This window comes from Haliotis rufescens, unplaced genomic scaffold, assembly GCF_023055435.1.
Source record: "Haliotis rufescens isolate VD_foot unplaced genomic scaffold, xgHalRufe1.0.p SCAF_1, whole genome shotgun sequence".
Taxonomy (NCBI): domain Eukaryota; kingdom Metazoa; phylum Mollusca; class Gastropoda; order Lepetellida; family Haliotidae; genus Haliotis; species Haliotis rufescens.
This window is the reverse complement of record NW_025963779.1, coordinates 70285594-70310020: the sequence shown is the minus strand read 5'-3', so window position 1 is coordinate 70310020 and position 24427 is coordinate 70285594. Positions and strand designations below refer to the sequence as shown.

General features: G+C 41.2%; 1 protein-coding gene across 3 annotated transcripts in view; it reads left to right on the top strand.

Annotated features, from left to right (window-relative positions):
* Positions 1–24427, top strand: part of LOC124119492 (AP-3 complex subunit beta-2-like) — a 43867-nt gene that overhangs the window by 15498 nt on the left and 3942 nt on the right. For 2 of the 3 annotated variants that reach the window (XM_048400210.1, XM_048400215.1), the window contains 13 exons: positions 774–845; positions 1536–1598; positions 4215–4347; positions 4565–4617; positions 8194–8217; positions 12838–13005; positions 14839–15091; positions 15874–16089; positions 17554–17795; positions 19238–19322; positions 21925–22046; positions 23139–23324; positions 23947–23989. In XM_048400210.1, coding sequence (XP_048256167.1) covers positions 774–845; positions 1536–1598; positions 4215–4347; positions 4565–4617; positions 8194–8217; positions 12838–13005; positions 14839–15091; positions 15874–16089; positions 17554–17795; positions 19238–19322; positions 21925–22046; positions 23139–23324; positions 23947–23989 — 1660 coding nt within the window. The remainder of the gene's footprint in view (positions 1–773; positions 846–1535; positions 1599–4214; positions 4348–4564; positions 4618–8193; positions 8218–12837; positions 13006–14838; positions 15092–15873; positions 16090–17553; positions 17796–19237; positions 19323–21924; positions 22047–23138; positions 23325–23946; positions 23990–24427) is intronic. The other variant, XM_048400212.1, reaches the window with a different exon arrangement.

Genomic DNA, 24427 nt, shown 5'->3' with positions numbered 1-24427 from the left:
CTCCTTATAATGATAACATATAGCAAAACCCTTAAAAAGGGCAAATTTTGTACTAGTCCTTATGATATCTTAGCTATTGCGCAGTTTGGCAAGGACTATTGTTGCGGATCCTGATCTGGCCAAGGAATATGCTTGTCCACAATTGCTGTACCTTAAATTGTTGTATCACGAGTGATATTCAATAAATAAGTTCTGTTTAACATTACTATCATCTTTCTGATAGACACAACTAAAAGATTGATGAGGAAGAGAATTTATGGATGGCTACTTCTTTATTATGTGAAACACAATATTTCTGAGTATCTACTTACTCCTTCATCAGGTGAATTATCTGTTCCTGATGAAGGAGTAAGTAGATACGCCGAAATGTTGTGTTCCTCATAATAAAGAAGTTGACATCCATAAATTCTCTTCCTTTTGTGTATAACTTCTAATGGCTTTTATAGACTTGAAAGATTGATCTTTGAATATTGGTTAATATAAACTGCTCGGAAAAAGAAACTATAGACCCATGTTTAGTGGCGGGTAAAAATGAAACCAACAAGAAATGGTTATTCAACAGTGATGTATTGATGTGGGCATCAAAGTTATTTTTGGATCTTATGGTTTCCAGTGTTTCAGCGATTGTTTTCAGCCTTGTAACATTTTGATAACTTTTGTAATTTTGGGGTCAATCCAATTCTCAAGTGTATGCTTCCTTTTGCCTGGCTGTTTATTAAGCATATCATTACATTGTGTACTGGGGTTATATATTTTACTATTGATATCACCAGGGAATGTTTGAACCTTACCTCAAGAGCTTCTATGTGCGATCCAGTGACCCTCTTCACGTCAAACTTCTAAAGGTAAGGAACAGTAAAAATTCAGGAAATTAATGCAGTGAGTGAGTGAGTGAGTTTGGTTTGGTTTGACACCCATTTAAAGAGTATTTTAGTTATGACACACCTTGATCGTTGAAAGCGGGAGGAAATCTTGAAGTGATGTAGGTCTTTGGTGAATCATGGGCATAGTGCTGACAAACCAATGCATATAAAAGGGTGCATCTGGGATAAGAACCCAAGACCATAGGATCCTGGTATGCCTATAAGACATAACTCTTCACAGCAAACTGCGGCACTTTACATGACCGAGTCATACATGCTCCTTATTAGAATAGATAACTCCATGGCTTCATCAGTGACTGCTGATCTGTGCACAATTGTTCCGGTTTGTAAGTTGTGTTCCAGTTATGTGACCGCAGCCTGTAACTAATTGAGTCTGGACCAGACCATCCAGTGATTGATATTGTGAGCAATGATCGACCCTCTCGGAGTATGATGACAGACTTTCAACCAAGAGCCTGACAACATGGGTTGCTGGTGACCTACTGTATATTCTTACCCAGAATCCCCATGGGGTCGTAAATGTTTAGGACTGTGACGACCATTCCAGAATAATGTTGATTGCACTAAAATAGATTGTATAATGCTGGCTTATGGACAGCCTTTTTTGTTAATTCATCCTGTTCACTAAGATTTGTTTTTTGTTTTAACCAGTTGGAGATTTTGACCAGTTTGGCAACTGAGACAAACATATCCACAATTCTGAGAGAATTGCAGGTGAGTCATTTTGTTTGTTTAGATTTGGCAAATGCATCATCAAATTTATCGATTCCTTTGAAAGTATGTACAGTGTATCAACTGATTGAAATGTCAATGCATTAAATATAGAGGTGTATCAATTGATTGAACTGTCAATGCATTAAATATAGAGGTGTATCAATTGATTGAACTGCCAATGCATCATATATAGAGGTGTATCGATTAATTGAACTGTCGATGCATCATATATAGGGGTGTATCAATTGATTGAACTGTCTACGCATCATGTATAGAGGCGTATCAACTGATTGAACTCTCTACGCATCATGTATAGAGGCGAATCAACTGACTGAACTGTCTACGCATCATGTATAGAGGCGTATCAACTGATTGAACTGTCAATGCATCATGTATAGAGGCGTATCAACTGATTGAACTGTCAATGCATCATATATAGGGGTGTATCAATTGATTGAACTGTCTATGCATCATATATAGGGGTGTATCAACTGATTGAACTCTCTACGCATCATGTATAGAGGCGTATCAACTGATTGAACTGTCAATGCATCATGTATAGAGGCGTATCAACTGATTGAACTGTCAATGCATCATGTAAAGAGGCGTATCAACTGATTGAACTGTCAATGCATCATATATAGGGGTGTATCAATTGATTGAACTGTCTATGCATCATATATAGGTGTGTATCAACTGATTGAACTCTCTACGCATCATGTATAGAGGCGTATCAACTGATTGAACTGTCAATGCATCATGTATAGAGGCGAATTAACTGATTGAACTGTCAATGCATCATATATAGGGGTGTATCAATTGATTGAACTGTCAATGCATCATATATAGGGGTGTATCAATTGATTGAACTGTCTATGCATCATGTATAGAGGCGTATCAACTGATTGAACTGTCAATGCATCATGTATAGAGGCGTATCAACTGATTGAACTGTCAATACATCATGTATAGAGGCGTATCAACTGATTGAACTGTCAATGCATCATATATAGGGGTGTATCCATTGATTGAACTTTTAATGCATCATATAGAGAGGTGTATCGATTGATTGAACTGTCAATGCATCATATATAGATGTGTATCGATTGATTGAACTGTCAATGCATCATATATAGGGGTGTATCTATTGATTGAACTGTCAATGCATCATATATAGAGGTGTATCGATTGATTGAACTGTCAATGCATCATATAGAGAGGTGTATCAACTGATTGAACTGTCAATGCATCATATATAGGGGTGTATCAATTGATTGAACTGTCAATGCATCATATATAGGGGTGTATCTATTGATTGAACTGTTAATGCATCACATATAGAGGTGTATCGATTGATTGAACTGTCAATGCATCATATAGAGAGGTGTATCGATTGATTGAACTGTCAATGCATCATATATAGGGGTGTATCGACTGATTGAACTATCAGTGCATCATATAGATAGGTGTATCGACGGATTGAACTGTTGATGCATCATATAGAGAGGTGTATCGATTGATTGAACTGTCAATGCATCATATATAGGGGTGTATCAATTGATTGAACTGTCAATGCATCATATATAGGGGTGTATCAATTGATTGAACTGTTGATGCATCATATATAGAGGTGTATCAATTGATTGAACTGTCAATGCATCATATATAGGGGTGTATCAATCGATTGAACTGTCAATGCATCATATATAGGGGTGTATCGATTGATTGAACTGTTGATGCATCATATATAGAGGTGTATCAATTGATTGAACTGTCAATGCATCATATATAGGGGTGTATCAACTGATTGAACTGTCGATGCATCACAATTTTCCATGGCCTAAACATCACATTGTACATCAATGGTATCGATAGGATAAAAGATTAAAAAGCATTATGATCATTCGTGCTTCCATTTGCTTGGATGCAATATTGATCCCACATGAGACACTTTGGACTAAGTTTATATGTTCAGACAAGAATGAGGAGTGCTTCACTTACTCCCTGACAACTTCCAAAGTAATCTGCTAAATCCAGATCCTGGTAGGCATGTTAGGGTTTGTCATCATGTGGTATACTGCAAGGGAATCTGAGTTACAGGACAGAACATAGAGATTACTATACGAGCAGGTGTGTCATGCTGATTTTACGAAATGAGTGTCAGAATTCTTGTATTTCCCGAGCGTGAGAGAAGTAATACATGAATTCTTACACAAGTTTCGTAAAATCAGTATGACACACATGTGAGTGTGAAAAATTGTTTATTTACCCATTATTTCTTATCCTTTTGAGCTCCCATTTTGAAAAATGCACTGATCCTCACTGCTGTCCAAGAATACTTCAATTTGTCAAATGACATCAACGATCTTCAGCTATGACATCATTTCATGTGATGTCATTCCGACCTTACGTTAGATTCGAATGACATTGACAGTGCCTTTCAGATGACTGAAACAATACACTGGGGCATGAAAAAATGTATATTTGCGCTAGTGTACATACAATATTTGTGAACTCGGTTATTTCTAACCCTATGGGTAATTAATGTATTTATTAAACTGTCACAATGCTGTTGTAATAGTTGTGCCCCCTAATCCTAGTGCCATCTCTCCACAGACATATGTGTTAAGCCCTGACAAGGAATTTGCAGCTGCTACAATTCAGGCCATTGGACGATGTGCCAGCAACATTTCCGAGATCACTGATACGTGTCTCAATGGTCTCGTGCATCTCATGTCCAACAGGGATGGTAAGACATCAATGCCTTGTTATATTGTAATTATGTCTTCTATCGGCTGCAACTAATTACTCAATTCGGAAGTGTTTGTATTCTTTAATTTAATCTCTTCTTGTATTACAGATATACCTACCCTAACTTTTGGAACAATATTAATTATTTATGTTCTTGAGAAATGTGAAATGTTTAATTGCCAGATTAATAAGCCATAAATATTCAAATGTTGCAGAAAGTGTTGTGGCTGAAAGTGTGGTGGTTATCAAGAAGCTCCTTCAAATGCGGGTGAGTGATGGGCATAGCCCACTCTTTAACTAATGTCATGGGTTATGTCTCTCACAGTGTCACTGTCAGCCACATCTTACAGGACACTCTCTCACAGTCTCACAGTGTCACTGTCAGCCACATCTTACAGGACACTCTCTCACAGTGTCACTGTCAGCCACATCTTACAGGACACTCTCTCACAGTCTCACAGTGTCACTGTCAGCCACGTCTTACTGGAAGCTCTCTCGCAGTGTCACTGTCAGTCACATCTTACAGGACATTCTCTCACAGTCTCACAGTGTCACTGTCAGCCACGTCTTACTGGAAGCTCTCTCGCAGTGTCACTGTCAGTCACATCTTACAGGACATTCTCTCACAGTCTCACAGTGTCACTGTCAGTCACATCTTACAGGACATTCTCTCACAGTCTCACAGTGTCACTGTCAGTCACATCTTACAGGACATTCTCTCACAGTCTCACAGTGTCACTGTCAGTCACATCTTACAGGACATTCTCTCACAGTCTCACAGTGTCACTGTCAGCCACGTCTTACTGGAAGCTCTCTCGCAGTGTCACTGTCAGCCACATCTTACAGAACACTCTCTCACAGTGTCACTGTCAGTCACATCTTACAGGTCACTCTCTCACAGTGTCACTGTCAGCCACATCTTACAGGACACTCTCTCACAGTCTCACAGTGTCACTAACAGCCACATCTTACAGGACACTCTCTCACAGTGTCACAGTCAGCCACATCTTACAGGACACTCTCTCACAGTCTCACAGTGTCACTGTCAGTCACATCTTACAGGACACTCTCTCACAGTGTCACTGTCAGCCACATCTTACAGAACACTCTCTCACAGTGTCACTGTCAGCCATGTCTTACTGGAAGCTCTCTCGCAGTGTCACTGTCAGCCACATCTTACAGAACACTCTCTCACAGTGTCACTGTCAGCCACATCTTACAGAACACTCTCTCACAGTGTCACTGTCAGCCACATCTTACCGGACACTCTCTCACAGTGTCACTGTCAGCCACATCTTACAGAACACTCTCTCACAGTGTCACTGTCAGTCACATCTTACAGGACACTCTCTCACAGTGTCACTGTCAGCCACATCTTACAGGTCACTCTCTCACAGTGTCACTGTCAGCCACATCTTACAGAACACTCTCTCACAGTGTCACTGTCAGCCACATCTTACAGGACACTCTCTCACAGTCTCACAGTGTCACTGTCAGCCATGTCTTACTGGAAGCTCTCTCGCAGTGTCACTGTCAGCCACATCTTACAGAACACTCTCTCACAGTGTCACTGTCAGCCACATCTTACAGAACACTCTCTCACAGTGTCACTGTCAGCCACATCTTACAGGACACTCTCTCACAGTGTCACTGTCAGCCACATCTTACAGAACACTCTCTCACAGTGTCACAGTCAGCCACATCTTACAGGACACTCTCTCACAGTCTCACAGTGTCACAGTCAGCCACGTCTTACTGGAAGCTCTCTCGCAGTGTCACTGTCAGCCACATCTTACAGAACACTCTCTCACAGTGTCACTGTCAGCCACATCTTACAGAACACTCTCTCACAGTGTCACTGTCAGCCACATCTTACAGGACACTCTCTCACAGTCTCACAGTGTCACTGTCAGCCATGTCTTACTGGAAGCTCTCTCGCAGTGTCACTGTCAGCCACATCTTACAGAACACTCTCTCACAGTGTCACTGTCAGCCACATCTTACAGAACACTCTCTCACAGTGTCACTGTCAGCCACATCTTACAGGACACTCTCTCACAGTGTCACTGTCAGCCACATCTTACAGAACACTCTCTCACAGTGTCACTGTCAGTCACATCTTACAGGACACTCTCTCACAGTGTCACTGTCAGCTACATCTTACAGGTCACTTTCTCACAGTGTCACTGTCAGCCACATCTTACAGAACACTCTCTCACAGTGTCACAGTCAGCCACGTCAAAAAGGAAGCTCTCTCACAGTGTCACTGTCAACCACATCTTACACCATCACAGCACAGTACACCATCACAGCACAGTAGACCATCACAGCACAGTACACCATCACAGCACAGTACACCATCACAGCACAGTAGACCATCACAGCACAGTACACCATCACAGCACAGTAAACACACCATCACAGCACAGTAAACACACCATCACAGCACAGTACACACACCATCACAGCACAGTACACACACCATCAAAGCGCATTACACCATCACAGCATAGTACACCATCACAGCACAGTACACCATCACAGCACAGTACACCATCAGTACACTGTAACACATTACACTCACTCCTTACAGGACTCTACACGACAGTGCTACAGGACACTTCGGTATGTCAAATGTTGGTATATTTAACACTGTATGTATGGTTGAGATGAGGAACTATTTGAATGTTAGGGGCATTACATCATCTGTAGTCTAATCTCCTGTATTGTTATGAAGCCATCATGGTCCCATTATCTGACATGATGTCCAATCTCTATCAACAGCGTAGGAGTGTGCAAGAGAAGAAAGTCATAAATTTAGAACTGTTTGTAATGACAAGGTAACTGTAAATTATAAAAGTAATTAGAAACAGATGAAGTGATGAAGTTAAAAACAACTTTTGTGTTGTGAAAATAAGAGTTGGGACAGTTTCGTTGAAGAAGGAAAGCGTCTTTTAAGGGGTAACATTAGTCAGATTGGGGACAGATGTGATACAAAAAAATATTTAAGAAATAGGAGCCCATGTAAATGCTTTTGTTTCTCCTGACAAAGACTGACAGTAGTGTCGTTTGCTTTATGCTGCCTTAAAGCTGGTATGAATAAGTAATCCTCAACGTTCCATAAGAGTGTGGAGGAAGCGTTTTATTGTTCATTTCCTTCATTGGTTATTTCAAACATTACTTGAATGAAACAAATCACAAATATACTGAGAAGAGAGGATGGCTTGGATCTAGGGTGGTAAACACCCAGCCAACTCTCCATTGATTTCACAATTATGGTGAGCTACAGCCATGGGTAGTGTTCAGTCTCATTAAGATCAGGGTGCTGTTGTACAAAACAACCTTAACACTACGACAGTCGTAAGTCTATGTTAAGGTATGGGAGTTACGATCACCTAAGCGCTAAGATCGCTTTGTACAACGGCATCCTGATCTTTTACTCCAATACAATACTACTGTGGTATTATATGTTTGCTCTCTCTGTTGCAAACCTGTAGTTATGATTATTCTGATTCTTATGATGATGGTGAAGTACTGACTGTTCTTGTTGGTGATTAATTAGTGATTTCATCTTGCAGAGCAGTTTTTATACCACTGTCACATGTTATCTTCATATCCAACAGACAGTTTACCAACATTTGTATAATCTACTAAAAGGAGTCACTCTGCTCTTTGCATGTCATTGTTACCATAGTTACAAAGTATTTCTTTTTTTAATGAAATTTTCACATGAATTACTTTTATCAGTTAACCATGCATTAACAAGTCTACTGCACTGTCTCAATTCATTTTCTAAGCAGTACATATTGCACATCCTGTCATAAATATGTTATTTCCTTTCTAGCCTACTTCAAGCGAGAAAAAAAGGGTATCTAATATGGGCTGAGGCTTTCCTTTGTCATCATCTCCCATCTTGTTGCTGGATCTGTCATTATGTGTCATCCTATCTCTCATTTTACATCGTTTGCCAGTCATCCAAACTTAACAAATTATTCCAATTTAAATAATATATTTCTTCCTTTCAATGCTTTGAGGCAAGGAAGTTACATTTTCCTGAAAACTGTTGTAAAGGACATCACTGATCTCTGGAATTGTCTGTTTTGCTGCCCGGATAACCAAAATGATACATACAGTTGTCAAAGTATAATGCACTTCTCCCTTACACACTGTTACATAACGCCACATTTTTATTTTACCAACATGTTAGTCACACCAACCCTATCCCCTCCCCTCCCCTCCCCTCCCCTCCCCTCCCTGTCCCTGCCCCTCCCCTGACCTCCCAAGGCTCTTCTTTTCTTGCCACATTGCCTGTCAAAATCTTTTAGATCTGTACAGAAACAAAATTGTATTTTCAGAATATTAGGCTAAAAAAAATTAATAGACTTGGTTCTCAGGCACCGCCCGCCTCATCATAAAGTTTGCTGCATGTTTCGTTTTTATTTCCATTTTGAAAAACCCCCAATAAAATCCTTTAATATTCCAAGTCCAACGGTAGTCGAATACATTTATGTAGGGAGGCCCTTTCCCAGGTTGATTGTATACATTGTGTATTTGCTTTCAACTGTTTGTTTTGGTTACATACTAGTATGAACACACACACTCCCCAACAAACACACACCCCAACACACACTCACACACACCCCAACACACACTCACACACACCCCAACACACACACACACACACACACACACACACACACACACACACACACACACACACACACACACACACACACACACACACACACACACACACACACACACACACACACACACACACACACACACACAAGTTTTTTTCAGAGATCAGTATCATGATATGTACAAATTGAAATTACCTCCATATTTAGAACCTCTTGCTGAGATGCTGGCAAACGCTTTTCTCATTCTCTTGTTTGATACTGAACTTGAATATGCATAATGCTTGATGGGTTGTGAACATGGTGGAGAAGTTGTTTCTAATGGGTAGTGGGATCGGTTGCACATCTTGTAGACGTAGTTTGCACAGCTTCGGCAAATGTGTGGAAAGGTGTTTGAAAAGTTTCAAGGAATATTTTATTACCTTCAGCATCTTCATCGTTGGATTGCATCAATTTTTTATCAGTAATTCAAATACAGGAAATACTGAGAACTTGAATTAGATCGTATTTTTTAGTTAAAAGTTATTAGTAGGTGCAGCATGTCAAAGAATTTGTTTAGACATTTTGTTTAGCTCCTTTTGTTTAGACTTTGCCATGCTGGGAATGGCAACAGCATGTTTGCAGAATTAACTCAGTTTCTGTTGTTATTTCATTCTCTGCACACTGCATATTTGAAATACCACTTGAGGTCAGAGTGACATGATGAAATCAGATGCTTGAGTTTATCATGTTTATGTGATCCGAACAATTTCTATTTTTCATTAGATCTGAGGGCCTTGTTCATTGTGTTACAATTTCCACAAGTGGGTTCAGTGTTAAAGATGTGTATTGTGTGTGATATGATATAAGAGTTACATTACAGTACCAATTCATCCAATGGGGGGGGGGGGGCGGTCGGGTAGCCTAGTGGTTAAAGCGTTCGCTCGTCACGCCGAAGACCCGGGTTCGATTCCCGACATGGGTACAATGTGTGAAGCCCATTTCTGGTGTCCCCCGCCGTGATATTGCTGGAATATTGCTAAAAGCGGCGTAAAACCATACTCACTCACTCATCCATGGGGGGATTACATAATGTAGATGCCCGAGAGAAAGCTCTGTGACAAGGTGCTATGGAGAGAGTTACATCACTTTGTAATGCCAGGATCCGCTGATCTTGGGTTTGAATCCCAGTTTCACCCTGATTATGATCCTTATGGGTCAGATCCTTACCTGTGCTCATGGGTTTTACCAAAGTGGTAGACGTTTACAGCTTGTGTCCCTTTGGACTTTCATGTTTTCATGTTAATATTAAAGAGTTATTCACAAGCTGATTAACAGATCCGGGTAGATTAGGTCTTCAGCAACCCATGCTTGCCGTAAAAGGCGATATGCATGTCATCGTATCCCAACTGCGTGGATCACTACTCATGATATCAATCACTGGATTGTGTGGTCCAGACTCGATTATTTACAGACCGCCATCATATAGCTGGAATATTGCTGAGTGCGGCGTTAAACAACAAACCAACCAATCCTCTAACGCCACTTTTTTGTCTCCTAGTTTAAATTTATGATGTACAGTAAACTACGTTTATAATGAACTGATGATATAACAAACTGTTTTTGGGTCCTGCCTATTTGCTGTATATATGGTGTGTATAAGCTTATAACGAACTTCGATTATAACACACTAAAAGTAGCCGTCCCTCTTTGTTGTAACCGTAGTTTTCTGTTTGTTATAACCGTAGTTTACTGTATCTCAATTTAGCAGTTAAATCATGACTCTAATTACTCAGACAATGTGCCAGTTTCTCACCTGATGTTAATTTCAATGCCCACAAGTAGGCACAATATGGGGACCAGGTTGGGGAAGCCCTCTATGAGTTGAGATACTGTTGAAAGTCTAGTGCACTTACTGACTCGCTGATGGATTGTGTGAATTGTCATAGCTGAAGGTCTTTGAAAGGCAGTTAGAAGTGATTCACATAAGGAAGAGAATTTATGGATATCAGCTTCTTTATTATGAGGAACACAATGTTTCGGAGTATATGCTTACTCCTTCATCAGGTGAATGACCACCACGTTTCGGAGTATATGCCATCTTTCATCAAGTGAATGAACCAACGTTTCGGAGTATATGCTTACTCCTTCATCAGGTGAGTGACCACCACGTTTCGGAGTATATGCCATCTTTCATCAGGTGAATGAACACAACATTTCGGAGTATATGCTTACTCCTTCATCAGGTGAATGAACACAACGTTTCAGAGTATATGCTTACTCCTTCATCAGGTGAATGAACCAATGTTTCGGAGTATATGCTTACTCCTTCATCAGGTGAATGAACACAATGTTTCGGAGTATATGCTTACTCCTTCATCTGGTGAATGAACCAACGTTTCGGAGTATATGCTTACTCCTTCATAAGGTGAATGACCACAACGTTTCGGAGTATATGCTTACTCCTTCATCAGGTGAATGAACCAACGTTTCGGAGTATATACCATCTTTCATCAGGTGAATGAACACAGCTTTTCGGAGTATATGGTTACTCCTTCATCAGGTGAATGAACACAGCGTTTCAGAGTATATGCTTATTCCTTCATCAGGTGAATGACCACCACGTTTCGGAGTATATGCTTACTCCTTCATCAGGTGAATGAACCAACGTTTCGGAGTATATGCCATCTTTCATCAGGTGAATGAACACAGCTTTTTGGAGTATATGCTTACTCCTTCATCAGGTAAATGAACTAACGTTTAGGAGTATATGCTTACTCCTTCATCAGGTGAATGACCACAATGTTTCGGAGTATTAATGCTTACTCCTCCATTAGGTGAATGACCACCACATTTCGGAGTATATGCCATCTTTCATCAGGTGAATGAACACAACGTTTCTGAGTATATGCTTACTCCTTCATCAGGTGAAGTTATTCATACCTGTCGGGGGCAGAGAATGCCCTCAGTATCTTACATTTGTTGTAAGAGCAGATTAGAGGTGGTGGGTGAGGTGAAATGGGGTTGAACGTCACGCTCAAAACTGTTGCACTTACACAGCGACGTGCATGCGCGCGTGCGTGCGTGCGTGCGTGCGTGCGTGTGTCTGCTTGTATTTGTCTGGACAGATGCTGCTGTTTGACATGGTACACTACACTCAGGCACATCAGACTCCGAGACGAACAGTCCTTGTTTTAGTCTCTGAATGGTGAACACAGGCAGGGTAAAGACAAGTATTATCTTTAACATCTGTTGGTATGAGCGGCCAGGGATTGAACCACTAACCTGCCATTATGCGCTAGACTACGGAGATGGTGCAGAGAAAATTAGAAGGGGTTGTCATGTAGGCTTTGATGTGACTAATACATGTATTGATGAATGCAGGGTTAAACAAAATTCACTCAATTTAATGATGGCAACAGAGATAAAGTAGTGTTACTGTCAGATATTTATGTAGATAAAGATCATGATTAAAAGTTGTGTGAGACATTTTGTAAACCCTTGGCTTGTTGGACTGTTGTGAATGTGTACTCGGATTATGTGATCAATTTGCAAACACTAGTGAGATGGTTTGACTGACCAAATCAAAACCATAAACTAGGACTACACATTTAGCTTAGGATTATATCAGTATCATGTGTTTGACACTGTTCCAAAATTTATTCTCCTAGCTTAGTTTTTAATGATCCACATACAAAACTAACTGGACTTACAATGTACACTGTATTTTACCATATTTTGCTCAAGCCAGAATTCCACAGTTGTTAGAAAAACAATGAGGTTCTGGTGTGATTGTACATGATTCTAGAAACAGATTTGTATGTTCTTCAGGAAAATTGTTTGTTTTGCAAAATATCAACATTTTTCAGCCATCGGAGCACAAGGACATCATTTGTCACATGGCTAAGATGGTGGAGAAGATCATGGTGCCCATGGCCCGAGCCAGCATCTTGTGGCTCATTGGCGAGTACAGTGAGCGGGTGCCCAAGATTGCCCCGGATGTACTGAGGAAGTTTGCCAAAAGCTTCATTCAAGAGGTAGGACATGTGCTTTCAGTGAATTTGCACGAGACGAATGACATAATGATATTTTCTTGCTGTCATCAACTTTTCATAGTACATCTTTCAATATTTTTACCAGATTTGAAAAAACATGAATGATCTTTGCTATGGTGTTTCTAAAGACTGCTCACAGAATTCAGATCCAAGTTCACACATGGTCACCACGGGAACAATATTGGAAATTTCATTTTCAGCAATGTATCATTATGAAAATTGAGAAGTGCAAGTATGTGGTTCTCAGAATAACATATATTTTGTTTTCGGCATATTTTGATTTTTTATCCATTTATAGCATGGCGGACATATTTAGAAACTCATTAATTGCAATTGTGGAACTTACTTTACTGTCAGATTGCCATTTTGATCATATTTCTCTGTTGAACCATGCAGTAGTAAAATTATTTGAGAGAAATATTTTGACAGCTCCCGTATGACTATTAGATAAATTCCAGCTATGATTATGTTCTGTTTGATATTCTCTAACATGGCGTAAAGATGATTATGGTGTACAATGATTAAACCTTGTTAGTCCAGACACCTTGGTGCAGTAGCCTATCTGTGCTGCACCCTATAAACGATTTCTATTTTGACCTGTTGCTACACAGAGCTACTTGCTGTCCCATAGTGTTTCCCCAATAGATCTCCAATCCAAATCGTAATTGCACTTAATATGCTTCAGCTCTAATGACAAAAGCAACATGGACCCGAAGACCCTGGTTTGAGTCCCGAAATGGGTACAATGTGTGAAGCCCATTTCTGGTGCCCCCCCCCCCGCCGTGATATTGATGGAATATTGCTAAAAGCGGCGTAAAACCACACTCAATCACTCACTCCCTCAAATATGAGTATTATAAGTTTAGATTGTGCAACAATATGTTTACTCATGTTACTTACTGAGTTGGAAACCGGACCAGTAAAGATGATTTTGCTGTTTTGTATTATGGTGTATGGTGCAAAATGAGTACTCTCTCGGATTCCAAAGTGACATGAACATAGAGAGTTGCTTTAACGAAATATAAGTATACATACTTGAAGGTAAGTGTTTTTAGGAAACCATGTTTCATTTCGTGAGGGTCGCTATATAAGTGCAATAATCTTGGACGCGACGTTAAACCCCATTTCACCTCACCTCACCTCATTTCGTGGGGTGTTATGATTCATGTACATTATGGCAAGGTTGTTAGTACAGTATGTTCTGACTGGGAATGTATTAGGAAAACATTGAACAGCCCGTAGTTCTGAGAGCGACAAGTCAAGTTTAACATACAGTAAACTACGTTAATAACGAACACGCTTACAATGAACTGACAGATATGACGAACTGTTTTTTGGTCCCGTCCATTTGCTGTATATATGCTGTATACATGTTTATAATTATAACAAACTACAGTTGTAACAAACTAAAATTGTGGTCCCTTTGAGTTTGTTATAAACGTAGTTTACTGTAGTTTGTAGGGAGCAGCGCAGATACCGATACCGCAGCTGACTCCAGGCACCATGCTTTCCAACAATCTTGATATGGACATATTAACATACTCCGTATTAGTGATTCTTTACCTGAACATTTGTTATCCATTGTTAATTTCCTGGGAAGTGAACCATCTGGATTAAGCATAGATGGTCCCTATCAGTCACTGGTTTGCATGGCCCAGACTCAAGTATTTGAAGTCAGCCCAACTGTACCTAGAACATCTGTGACTGACACAAACAAGCATTGCCTTACTCTTGAATAATGGTTATGGTACAGGAGTAGGAACTAGATTGCCAGGTTCGGGCATGTTGTGTATTTGTTCATATCCTGTGTTACAGGAGGATATCGTGAAGCTGCAGATCCTGAACCTAGCAGCCAAGCTGTGCATCACCAACCAAAAGCAGACCAAGCTCCTGTGCCAGTACGTGCTCAATCTGGCCAAGTATGATCAGAACTATGACATTCGTGACCGATCTCGCTTCCTGCGACAACTTGTGCTCCCTGGAGAGAAATCAAGTGCACTAGCCAAATATGCAAAAAAGATCTTCCTTGCGACTAAACCTGCTCCAGTTCTTGCTTCCAAGTTTCAAGGTGAGTCTCACTTTTGGTTGATTATTTGTGATGTGACGCGTTGATTGAGCAACAAGTTCTTATGTCGTGTGTATGCTGTGAATTTTAGTGATCATGGATAGTTTCTGTCATTTAGGTGCCAGCAGTAACAGTTGTCAATCAGTCTCAATCAGTATGTGTCAGACCCGTGAAGATCTGGGGTAGAATTGGTCTTCAGCAACCCATGCTTGTCGTAAGAGGCGACTAACAGGATTGGGTGGTCAGGCTCGCTGACTTAGTTGATGCATGTCATCGTATCCCAATTGTGTGGAATGATGCTCATGGTGTCAATCACTGGATTGTCTGGTCCAGACTTGATTATGTACAGACCGCTGTTATGTAGCTGGAATATTGCTGAGTGCTGTGTTAAACAACAAACAAAACAAACAATATGCGTCAAACACAGAAATTGTTCATGTATGGAAATTGCTGAAAATGAAATCTCCTATCACTCCTTTAGAACAATTTGACAATATAGAGAATCTCACCCTCATGTCTCTTGATATCAAATATATTAACTCTACCAACACCAGGGTGAAATTCTATTTATCATCAAAATTCATTCTTCCAACTTTTTCTGTTTGTAAACAGCAATAACCATTGCCTTGAGTGTAAACAGCAGAGCTGTTCTGTTCCGTTCTGTTCACTCATTGTTTCCCAGATCGGGACCAGTACTGGCTGGGTCTGCTCTCTCTCTCTCACTCACTCACTCACTCACTCACTCACTCACTCACTCACTCACTCATTCACTCATTGTTCTCCAGATCGGGACCAGTACCAGCTAGGCACGCTGTCTCACCTGCTGAATACGCGTGCTCATGGGTACCAAGAGCTGCCTGAGTGGCCGGAGGAGGCGCCGGAGCCATCTGTCCGCAATGTGGAGGTGCCCATCTGGACGGAGAAGAAAACATCTACCAAGAAGAAGAAGAATGCTACAGACCTCAAGTCATTCTACTCCGAATCAGAATCTAGTGATGAAGGTATTTGTGCTGTACTCTATGTTACCAATAATCAGGGATTTATCTCAGTTTCCAAACTAACTGCAGGCAGGCAGACTGGAAATAAGTCATCATTTTTTTTCAAACTTTGGATTTTTGTTAAAGTTCTTATTTTCTGGAATATTTAACTTTACATTCAATGCCATAGTGTAAAACTAAGCATTGAAGTCTTTTTCCATCCTCTTTGTTGGTCCGGTTATCAGTGAAATACAGGTCACGTCTACATAGCCATAACATTGCTTATGATTGGTTGTAACTATAACTGCTTGAATTGGAACATGGGAATTTGTCCTGCCATTGGCTGCAGACTTGGGGCCAAATATCAGCCTCTGAGCAGATATAGATACGTCCCTGGTAGTATATGGATGGATAAGAGGTGTGGTGTAGTACAGTTTTATGTGTTCGGTTCCTGGTCAGTTCTTTCCCTTCAGCATTATGTTTCTTTACTGAGACAGAAAATAAATATTCTGACTTCCAGTAGAGTACATTTACACTTCTGAACAATAACATAATTTTAAAATAATTTGTGACGTTTAAATTATGATTTTATTTTTTCAGTCTTGTGTAAGTAGAAAAAGGAATAGCCTGCTCATTACCTCCATTGGCTCCCCTGTTATCTTGTGACTTTTGTACCCCGCCCTGTGTGTACATACATCAGTCTGTATGCATATTGACTTAACATGGACTTACTGAGTATTCCCTTGATGATGAGTGTAGAAGAAGCAGCCCCAAAAGCCTTTACAAACAACTAATCAGGTTCTCATGTTATTCCTGGGGGCACAGGGGGCCCAGTCGTCTAAGGCGCCGCGATTCGCTGTGCAGAGTTGCGTCCCTTGGTCACGCCAGAAACCTATGATTGTGGGTTCGAATCCCTGTTCACCCCGATTATGTTTCTAGGTTTGTCAGCACCATACCCGTGCTCATGGGTTTCACCGAAGTGGTAAACATCTGAGACCTGCATCACTTCGGGCTTTCCTCCAACATTAAGCTGACACGCCGTGATATAACTGGAATACTGTTAAAAACGGCATTAAACCCAACTCACTCACTCATGTTATTCCAACTTCTAAATGCAAGACCAAGACTCCATTGCTGGAGGCCATGTTGTACAATGTTGAGATGTTAAACTACTGATACAATACATGAATGTACATACACTTTTTTGAAATATTCCACAGATGTTCACAGAATTTGGGGCTGAAAGAAATACAACTGTTTGGTTTCAAAATGTATTCAATACTGGTAAACTTGAACTACATAAACTCGATTTGACGTGAATGTATGTTTCTGATTGGTCATCTTTTCTCCAACTATTGCATAACTTGATATACTGTCACTGGTCCCAAGAACGTTTAGTTGAAAGGTTTTACTCTATCCGTAAATTACCATCAATGTAATAACAGATTCCTTCAGAAGATTCCTGTGATAAATGTGATTTGTGTTCAGATGACTCCGATGCGGAATCCGGGTCAGATGAGAGTGAGGAAGAGGACTCGGAGGAGGCGGAGGAGGAAGAAGAGTCTGGGGAGGAGTCAGAAGAGGAAGAGGAGAGTGAGGAGGAGGAGGAAGAAGAGGAAAGTGAGGACGAGGACTCCAGCAAAGAAGAGGACTCCTCTGAGGAAGACAGTGAGGAGGAGGAATCGTCTTCAGAGGAAGAGGTTGTTGTCAAGAAAAAGCCAGTTAAGAAGGTTAGTGATGAGGCAGTATATGATCAGTAAGTAAATGTCAGACATCTTGCATTACATTGAGGCATTGATACATTTTAAAGCAGTATCTGTTTGAGGAACTGTTAAGATTAGTAGGAAACTATGGCTGCGATTGTTTTGTGTATTGATAGCGGAAATGGCTAGCTCTGCTTGAGAACTAGCTCTTACTGTTCAAATAGGTGGCTGACATACACTTGTAGAGGTGAGGAAATAAATGGTCACCTAGACTTTGGTTACATTTGTCCTTACCCGAGTTGAACAGGAACTACTGCACTTTGTAACGCACATCCAGTGCTTGTGTCAGTGATCAGCTCTACCAGTGTAATGATAACATATCTATCTCATTGGTTTTGGCGTACCGGTAATTGGATGACACTATACGACATGACAAGCAGCCACACACCCATCTGGGCCATTTCACATCAAGGATGTTGGGTACAATGTGTGAAGCCCATTTCTGGTGTCCCCCGCAATGATATTGCTGGAATATTGCTAAAAGCAGCATAAAACCATACTCACTCACTCACTCACTCACATCAAGGATGTAGGCTGCAATGTGTCACTCATAATTACTTACAGTAAATAGCCATCAAGCAGCCCGGCACTTTTCAACAACGATAGTAAGTCTTTGGTTTCAGAACCTTTGCCATTTCTTCTGCAGTGTGGTGCACAGCTTTGTAGAAACTAACAACTGACCATCTAAGTTTATCTGTCTCTGCTTGGTCAGAACATATTGGTGTAATTACATGGTCCGTGCTGTCAAATATTGTCAGGAAGTGTTAGGAGATATGACAATCGGCACTAGGAGAAAAGGTACAGATAATCGACGTGAGGATTGTGAGAATATGCGGGAAATACCAAACTTAACCCACCTGTCCATAAAATGGACTTGTCCGACATTTCTGGGTCAGATTCTATTTAGGGAGTCATCCTTGTTAAAATTTGGGTTAATATTTTTAAAGCTTGTACATTTTATCAACATCCTTAAAGAGGCATAGGGTGGTCGGTTAGCCTAGTGGTTAAATTGTTCGCTCGTCACGCCGAAGACCCGGGTTCGATTCCCGACATGGGTACAATATGTGAAGCCTATTTCTGGTACCCCTCAACGTGATATATGGAATATTGCTAAAAGCGGCGTAAAACCATACACTCACTCACTCACTCACTCTTTCACTCACTCAATCACTCACTCAATCACTCACTTAATGTTGCTGTGCCCCTTGTGGTTGATTCTCCCTGCAGTGTTTTATTGTACATAAACACAATGGCCACAAGTCATCTATTTCTTAATTAGGTGTCTACATACATCAGTATTTTCATCTTGAAATGTGCATATGAACAGCTAGCGGTATCCATTCACTCACTCACAGTCACACATCATACAAGTGTAGTCTTCATGTCGAAAGTATGATCTTTGTCTTCAGGAAACCAAGCCAGAAAAATCAAAGACTAAAGAAGACAAAGCATCCTCCAAGAAGGAGGGTGATCTACTGCTTGATCTGGATGATTGTAAGTACACCACTGAATAGATCGGTAGCACACAGCAGCTCACAGTAACTTACAGCAGTATACAGCAGTTCACAGTAACTTACAGCAGCATACAGCAGCTTACAGTAACAGAGCAGTTCACAGTAACACTCAGCAGCTCATAGTAACACACAGTAGCACACAACAGCTCATAGAGAAACACAGCAGCATACAGCAGCATACAGCAGCTCAAAGAAACACAGCAGCTGACAGTAACACAGCAACTCAAAGAATCACAGCAGCTCACAGTAACACACAGCAGCTCGCAGTAACACAGCAGCTCACAGTAACACAGCAACTCAAAGAATCACAGCAGCTCACAGTAACACACAGCAGCTCACTTACACAGCAGCTCACAGTAACACAGCAACTCAAAGAATCACACCAGCTTACAGTAACACACAGCAGCTCACAGTAACACAGTAGCTCACAGTAACATACAGCAGCTCACAGTAACACACAGCTGCTCACAGTAACACACAACAGCTCACAGTAATACAGCAGCTCAAAGAAACACAGCAGCTCACATTAACACACAGCAGCTCACAGTAACACAGCAGTTCACAGTAACATACAGCAGCTCACAGTAACACACAGGAGCTCACAGTAACACAGCAGCTCACAGTAACATAGCAGCTCACAGTAACACAGCAACTCACAGTAACACAGCAACTCAAAGAAACACAGCAGCTCACAGTAGCACACAACAGCTCATAGAGAAACACAGCAGCATACAGCATCTCACAGTAACACAGCAGCTCAAAGAAACACAGCAGCTCACAGTAACACAGCAGCTCAAAGAAACACAGCAGCTCACAGTAACTCAGCAACTCAAAGAAACACAGCATCTCACAGCAGCTCACAGTAACACAGCAGCATACAGCAGCTCACAGTAGCACAGCAGCTCACAGTAGCACAGCAGCTCACAGTAACACACAGTAGCACACAGTAACACAGCAGCATATAGCAGCTCACAGTAACACAGCAGCTCAAAGAAACACAGCAGCATACAGCAGCTCACAGTAACATACCGCAGCTAACAGTAACACAGCAGCTCACAGTAACACACAGTAGCACACAGTAACACAGCAGCATACAGCAGCTCACAGTAACACAGCAGCTCACAGTAACACAGCAGCTCACAGTAACATAGCAGCTCACAGTAACACACAGCAGCATATAGCAGCTCACAGCAACACAGCAGCTCACAGTAACACAGCAGCTCACAGTAACACACAGCAGCATATAGCAGCTCACAGTAACACAGCAGCTCACAGTAACATACAGTAGCACACAGTGACACAGCAGCATACAGCAGCTCACAGTAACACAGCAGCTCACAGTAACAGCAGCTCACAGTAACACAGCAGCTCACAGTAACATACAGCAGCTCACAGTAACACACAGCATCATATAGAGGCTCACAGTAACAGCAGCTCACAGTAACACACAGCAGCATATAGCAGCTCACAGTAACACAGCAGCTCACAGTAACACACAGCAGCATATAGCAGCTCACAGTCACCGCAGCTCACAGTAACACAGCAGCTCACAGTAACACCGCAGCTCAAAGAAACACAGCAGCATACAGCAGCTCACAGTAGCACAGCAGCTCAAAGAAACACAGCAGCATACAGCAGCTCACAGTAACACACAGCAGCACACAGCAGCTCACAGTAACACGCACCTGCATACAGCAGCTCACAGTAACACGCAGCAGCATACAGCAGTTCACAGTAACATGCAGCAGCTTACAGTAACATACAGCAGCTCAAAGAAACACAGCAACTCACAGTAACACACAGCAGCATACAGCAGGTCACAGTAACACAGCAGCTCAAAGAAACACAGCAGCATACAGTAACACAACAGCACACACTAACACAGCAGCTCAAAGAAACAGCAGCTCACAGTAACACACAGCAGCATACAGCAGTTCACAGTAACACACAGCAGCTTACAGTAACATACATCAGCTCAAAGAAAAACAGCAGGTCACAGTAACACGCAGCAGCATACAGCAGCTCACAGTAACACAGCAGCTCATACTAACACAGTAGCTCACAGCAGCACACAGCAGCTCATAGTAGCGCAAAGTAGCACACAGCAGCACACAGCAGTTCATAGTGGCACACAGCATCTCATGGTTTAATCACATACTTTGGTGTTTACCTATTGTCTATAGATGGAAATTGTACATTGTGATAATGTTTATTTGCCAGATCTCGACATGCTCTTAGGAGAAGCCCATGTAGGCCTTAAGGCAGATCAGGACCTTAATTCCATAGTGTTAGAAATTAAAGGGGGGTCCTGGAGTTCTTGATGTTTGCTACTATAGTACTAATTTTTTATATCTAGAACCTGCTAAATCTTTAAATTATGACATTAGTGCAATAACAAGGACCCCTTGAATATCAAGCTTAATTTCAAACAATGGTACCCCATGCTTTTCCTTGTTTTACAAGCCTTCAACCACATGATTATATACAACATACACACATACATACCAACACACATACAGACACTTTAAGGAGAAAGGGCCAGCTCTGCTTGGATGTGTATGAACTGTGACTGTTGTTTCCAGTGGGGTCAATGGGTGCAGGCAGTACTCCTGTGACTCCCGGTGATATGCTGACCCCGACCATGGCCTCCAGTATGAGCAACCTCTCAATCAGTGATAGAGCCTCACCTACTAATGTTGCTATGGTGAGTAGCGGGAGAATAACTACCAGCTGAGGGAACAAGGCTGTGGCATGAGTTTAGTTCCATGTCTCAAACTTTGGATAAATCTGTTCTATACATTCATGTTTGTAGAAAGTATGTGTGTTGTAAGATAAAGGCAGTCACCATGGTGACACAGATGGTGGTTTTAAGTGGTTATGTTAAAATGTTAAATTAGAAATAGATGTTCTGGCAGATGTACAAATATTTTGAAGAATCAGATGATGATAAGGGTATTTTAGGAGAGTAAACTTTGCAGATCTTGTAAGCCTTTCATGAATTTTTGTCCATAGTATAGCAACTTAAACTTTCACCTCAAAATTCTTATAGAAAATTTTAATTATGATGAACAAGTAGTAAGTTTGTTGATACTTTATCAATAGTGTGAATAGTGGCTCATGCTTTCAGTCAGTGGTTTGCCTAGGCCATTCTTGATTTATTTAGATGGCACCATGATGCTGCCGGAATATTGCTAACTGCAGCATTAGACAACATTCATTCACTATTCCTATAATAAACTATGAAGATGATGACGATAAGCATGTACAGTGCAATTAAGGGCTGGTCATTTATTATAGGCTGGGGAGGTTGCGAGATTGGTTTTAATAAATGTTACCTTAGACAGTAAATACTAGTGAAAATGAGTTGTGAAAACGTAAATATTTTCATCCATTGCGCAATACTTGACACTGCCAAATGTGAATTGTTAGTGTGCCAGGTATTTGGCCATCTTGTCTATGAAAATGATGGCTTACGTACCACAGATCAGAGCACATGCAAGTATATGTATCATGATACGTATCAGATCGTGAGCAAGGTTTCGTGATACGTATCGGATCACACAGTTGGTGTATTGTCCCAGCCCTAGTATCCATGTTAAACTATGACATGGTATCTCAGTGAGCTAGCACCATAGGATCATCATTAGTCTGGACTATTACAAGCAGACAAACAGACATTCATGTCGCTATATAAGGTCAGTCATCTTGAACATGACGTTAACCCAATTTCACATCACTACCATGCTAATACATTGAGATTGAGCCTGTATAGGAGTCTCACCTTATGTTCGTTCAGCCCCAGCCAGTCATAGTCCCCTCCAAGTCCTACGAGCTCCTCAACAGAATCAAAGGTAACGGCCTCGGAGTGGAGTACAAGTTCACCAGGTCCATATCAATCTTCTCACCAAAGATGGTGTCCATTGAACTGACTCTCACCAACAGTGGAGATGCGCCTGTCGCAAATATCACCATGGGAGATAAGGTATGTAGGGATATAACCATTGTCATGCAATCTGTCAGGGTAGATTTTCATCCCCAATTTTTTCCTCCCAGAGCAGAGACCACATCCATGGTCAAGTGGTAGAGTGTCTTCCTGGAGAAGGAAAGGTCCAGGGTTCAATCCCCGGATGCATCAATCCAAAAGAATTTAAAAGATGGTACTTGTTGTTACCCTGTCTGGCTTGGCATTAAGGGGCTAAAACAAGGACTGGTCGGCTTGGAGTCAGTATACTGTGTCGGAGTGGAGTATTCATGTTAAACTGCAGCATGATATCTCAGCGGACGAGCACTATAAAATCGGCATCAGTTCTGACTAGTACAAGCAGCCACACACACATGGTGACACCTGTGAGCTGTGTCTGACAGGAAGTATGGAACGTGTGTCAAGTCAAGGGTGTTTGGTTCATGGTTTAAAGCGCTTTGCTGTTGTCTAGGGGGTTTGTAACATTGTAAGTTGTATTACATATCTTATATTTGGGATTACAACAGTCTGACAACTGGTAGTGTAGATAAGGTACTTTGTGTACCCCCTGGAGTGTGAGTTGGCATGGCTTGCATGTCTGTTCATTGTAAATCTTCAATGATATTGAACATGGTGTTTCCAGAAACTACAACCAGGAATGGAAGTACAGGAATTCCCAGAAATAGGTAAGCCACCTGTCAGTGTTCATGAAAATGTTGTTAAAAGCCGATAGTAAGTATAACGGAAACGGTAATATGAGGAAGCATGTGTCTGGTATTATATTGGGTCAGAACCCCAAGGAAAAGCAGGCGTTATTGGGTATTCAGGTGTCCGACTGTATTGTCCATCAGTACAGCAAGACCAAGGGTACCAGCTGATATCTTCCAAGACTGTTCATCATTGATTGGCTAATCCAGTAAATAATTGTATAATGTACAGGCCTTATTTAGGGGTTAGAACTTAACACTTGCCCACTAGACCGGGGATAGTACAAATTCCTGAGGGCAAGTACAAATCCCATTGTTTTAACATTACAGGGGCATTATATCTTTACCCGGGGTAGTAAAGCTTTTGAGATTAGTTCTAAACCTGCATTACAGGAATAATTCAAGGACTGGTTGACT